Below are 3703 nucleotides of genomic sequence, written 5' to 3' on the forward strand. Positions count from 1 at the left end.
GAGTCTTTTCTTGGGGTCTGAGTTTGCAGAGTGGAGTTCTGTATTTTTTTTCATAAACTACTTTCTTCAATGTGAAGCAAGATTTTGTGAATTAATACAAGTGCATAATCCTTCTGAAACGTTATCGTTATTGTCTCCAACTGTCTAGAGTTTTCTTCTCACTTCCGTCCACTAGATACTTTTTCTAGGACTTGGCTTTATTCATTCTTTCCAAAGTGGTCAATTTAGAAAGAGCAATTTTCCTTTAATGCACTTATTTGATTACTTTGCATAATATTTAAGTGAATTATGTAGTTGTAGTACTGAGCATGTCCACCATAAGCAATTTAGATAACAAACAGAATGGTCTCTTGGTCAGTAAACAACTCGGCTGGTCAGAGTTGAAGTTCCTGGGCATGCTAAAGAGTGGCTGTGCGGGATATGATGCATTTGGCTGCAAGTAACAGAGTCTTTAATGAAAACCAGCTTTTAAATTTTGCTTTCACAAAACCTTCAATACCAAGTAAAAAATATCTTTTACATTGTCACTCAGTGCACACACACAGACACGTGTGCAGAGTGTGAGCTGAAACACACCTTCACAAACACCACTTACCTTTACTTTTTTTTTTTTTTTTTTACATTTCAATTTTTTTCTTTAAAAGGAGTGAGTTGTGTACAGGGGGGTTAAATGCTTTATAGACAAGAAAAAAAAACTGCGCTAGAACCAACTTATTCATCATCATCATCTTCTTCTTCATCTTCATCTTCTTCATCTTCCTCCTCCTCCTCATCCTCTTCATCTTCCTCGTCTTCCTCCTCTTCCTTCTTTTTCTTGCTTTTTTCAGCCTTGACGACTCCCTTTTTCGCTGCAGCAGGTTTTCCTTTAGCTCGGTATGCAGCAATATCCTTTTCGTATTTCTCCTTCAGCTTAGCAGCCTTCTTTTCATAAGGCTGCTTGTCATCTGCAGCAGTGTTATTCCACATCTCTCCCAGTTTCTTTGCAACATCACCAATGGATAGGCCAGGATGCTCTCCTTTGATTTTGGGGTGATACTCAGAACAAAACAAGAAAAAGGCCGAAGGAGGCCTCTTAGGTGCATTGGGATCCTTGAACTTCTTTTTTGTTTCCCCTTTAGGAGGGATATAAGTTTTCATTTCTCTTTCATAACGGGCCTTGTCCGCCTTTGCCAAGTCTTCAAATTTTCCCTTCTCTTTACCAGACATGGTCTTCCACCTCTCTGAGCACTTCTTAGAAAACTCTGAGAAGTTGACTGAAGCATCTGGGTGCTTCTTCTTGTGCTCCTCCCAGCAAGTTTGCACAAAGAATGCATATGATGACAGTTTGCCTCTCGGCTTCTTAGGATCTCCTTTGCCCATGTTTAATTATTTTTCCTCAGCGAGGCACAGAGTCGCCCAGTGCCCATCCGGCTCTCACTTGCCCCGGCGCTGTCTCTATGGAGCTCAATGTACTGCGATGGCTGTGAGAGCGGGAGCCAGACCACTACTTACCTTTACTTTGTGGGATCCTACTTGCTGTTTTCTATTCTCATCTGTTCTTTCCTATTCTATTAAAGGAAAATTCTAGTCGTGACCCACTAACATAATCTCATGCCCTATTAAAGTGTGCAACCCAGTGTGAAAACCACTGGCTGAAACAATGAAGACATTTATTATCTCAGGTAGGAAGCAGTCCAGAGTCAGGGGAGTCCCTGAGCTGCTGCAGTGGCTCAGCGAAGTTCTCAGGTCACAGGTATTTTCCAGAGATTTCTTTCTGCCGTCCGCAGAGGATTCGGAATGTCTCGCCTCATGGTGCAGAATGGCTCCCACATTGAGCAGTGGTTCCAGGCAGACACAACTTCACCCAGCAAAGACGAGCGAGGGGAAACTTTCCCCAGAAGCCACCAGCCCACTTCTCAGCTCCCACTGGCCAGGGCTCATCACACGCCTATGCCCCGACTGCAAAGGAGGCTGGGATAGCAGGTGACTGGTGTCTTCTGCCTCTCCCAGAAGGGGCGACGGGAAGGAGAAGCAGTGTCAGGGAGGCAGCCCAGATGGAGGGCATTGTGCCCTGGCAGGATGAGCTTTCGGGTTTCTCTGGATGTCAGCTGTTTATCTTCTAGAGGGAGGGGCTGGAGAGCGTGTCTTAATCCAAGGAGCAGGTGAAGTAGAGGTGGGTTCGGAGAGCATCTACTGAAGCGTGGCAAAGGCTATGAAAAAAGATGCACAGCTGTGATTGGTTCATGTGGCAGGGTGCATACCTGGGCCAGGGGATCTGGGAGGCCTCCCCAGGGAAGTGACCCCATGAAGCCAGACTGGAGCGATGGCCTAGTGTGGAGAGATAGGCCTTGGTGGTGGTGGTGGGAACGGTGTTTGAGGCAGAGAGGGAACAGCTTGTGAGAAGGCTAAGAGGAAGGAGAGATCACGACTGAGGTGGCACGTTTATCCCACTAGCTGTCCACCTTCTGGGGGCCAGCCCTGTGCTAGGCACTGAGGGCTTTGAGAGGAGTAGAGAGCTCCTGCCGTTGGAAAAGTCACTGTCCATTAGGAAGAATGACATAGGAACATTCACGACTAGAAACTAAGGGGAAACATGTCTTCAGAATGCTACAATCTCTTCTAAGTGTGGGGATAAAGGAGGATTTCTGGGCAGCACCCAACAGGACGGCCTGGGTGTGTAGCGTTAGCAGGGGAAGCACCTTCTGGGGGGAGGGCCCATCATGAGCAAAGGCGTGGAGGCTGGAAAGCTGGGCCAGGCGTTGCCCACTTGGCTGGAGTGCTCAGCCTGAAGGGGCCATGGGAACCGAGGCCAGAGGGCGGGTCAGGCTATCTTTGCTCCAGCTCCCTCCACTGAACCCCAGCCATCTGAGGCCTCCACCTTGGCTAACCTTCCTGGCAGTGCATGTGACACTGGGCCTTGGAAGACAGAAGGAATGACTCGAGGCTTGTTGCCGTTTAACATAGTTTTTCCCCCAAAACAAAGTGAGTTCCAGGGAGAGGCCCCTGCCCGTCTCTCCCTCTTGGCACCGCGAAGGCACCTCCCCAGTCTCTTTGGAGAAAGAACAGTCTCTGACTGGTCAGAGGGATGCTGGGTCTGTGTCTCCCTGGACCTTCTGGGAGGGCTGCCCAGGCGACACAGGCCTGCCGGGGAGACCTCTGGAGCTGGGGCAGTGGGACTGGAGACGGGGCATCTGTGGTCCTGCCCAGAGCGGGTGCCCAGGCCTAAAAGTTGTGGGAAAAAGCACGGGCTGGACACTCAGGGACAGGCGTCAAGGATGAGGTGAGATGTCGTGGCAGGGCAAGCCTTTGTGGTGGTCCCTGGGAGGCCTAGAAGGGGGCACCAGGACGTAGGTTTGGCAGCTTCACCTTAAGGCAAAGTTTCTCAGCCTGGGCACTACTGGCATTTTGAGTGGGCTAATTCTCCACTGGGCGGCTGTCCTGTGCATTGCAGGACATTTAGCAGCATCCTTGGCCCCTATTCACTAGATGCCAGCAGCATCCCCCACCCTCAGTGTGACAACCAAAAAAGTCTCCAGACATTACCAAATGCCGCCTGTGGGTAAAATCACCGCAGATTGAAAAACATGGTCTGAAGGTGAACGAAGAGGCATCTTGGACCTCTCTTGTGCAAGAGGGTTCTGCCAGGACCACAAGAAACATTCCTCACCACTCTGTGGCCACTTTGTCACCTTCCACAAAGGCTAGGACCTTTTGGTGAACTTGA

At 49.3% G+C, this 3703-nt stretch overlaps 1 protein-coding gene across 1 annotated transcript; it reads right to left on the reverse strand.

The window, feature by feature from the left end:
- Window positions 1–711: 711 nt before the first annotated feature.
- LOC124242439 (high mobility group protein B1-like) lies at window positions 712–1465 on the reverse strand. Its single transcript, XM_046667480.1, has one exon. It carries the CDS (start codon window positions 1357–1359, stop codon window positions 712–714), a length of 648 nt encoding a protein of 215 aa, XP_046523436.1. The 5' UTR covers window positions 1360–1465.
- Between the last annotated feature and the right edge of the window lie 2238 nt (window positions 1466–3703).

This window comes from Equus quagga, chromosome 7, assembly GCF_021613505.1.
Source record: "Equus quagga isolate Etosha38 chromosome 7, UCLA_HA_Equagga_1.0, whole genome shotgun sequence".
NCBI classification, from domain to species: Eukaryota; Metazoa; Chordata; class Mammalia; order Perissodactyla; family Equidae; genus Equus; species Equus quagga.

What these genes read in the sequence shown, in the direction of transcription:
- LOC124242439 (XM_046667480.1), bottom strand. Translation starts at nt 1,359, where the DNA reads ATGGGCAAAGGAGATCCTAAGAAGCCGAGAGGCAAACTGTCATCATAT.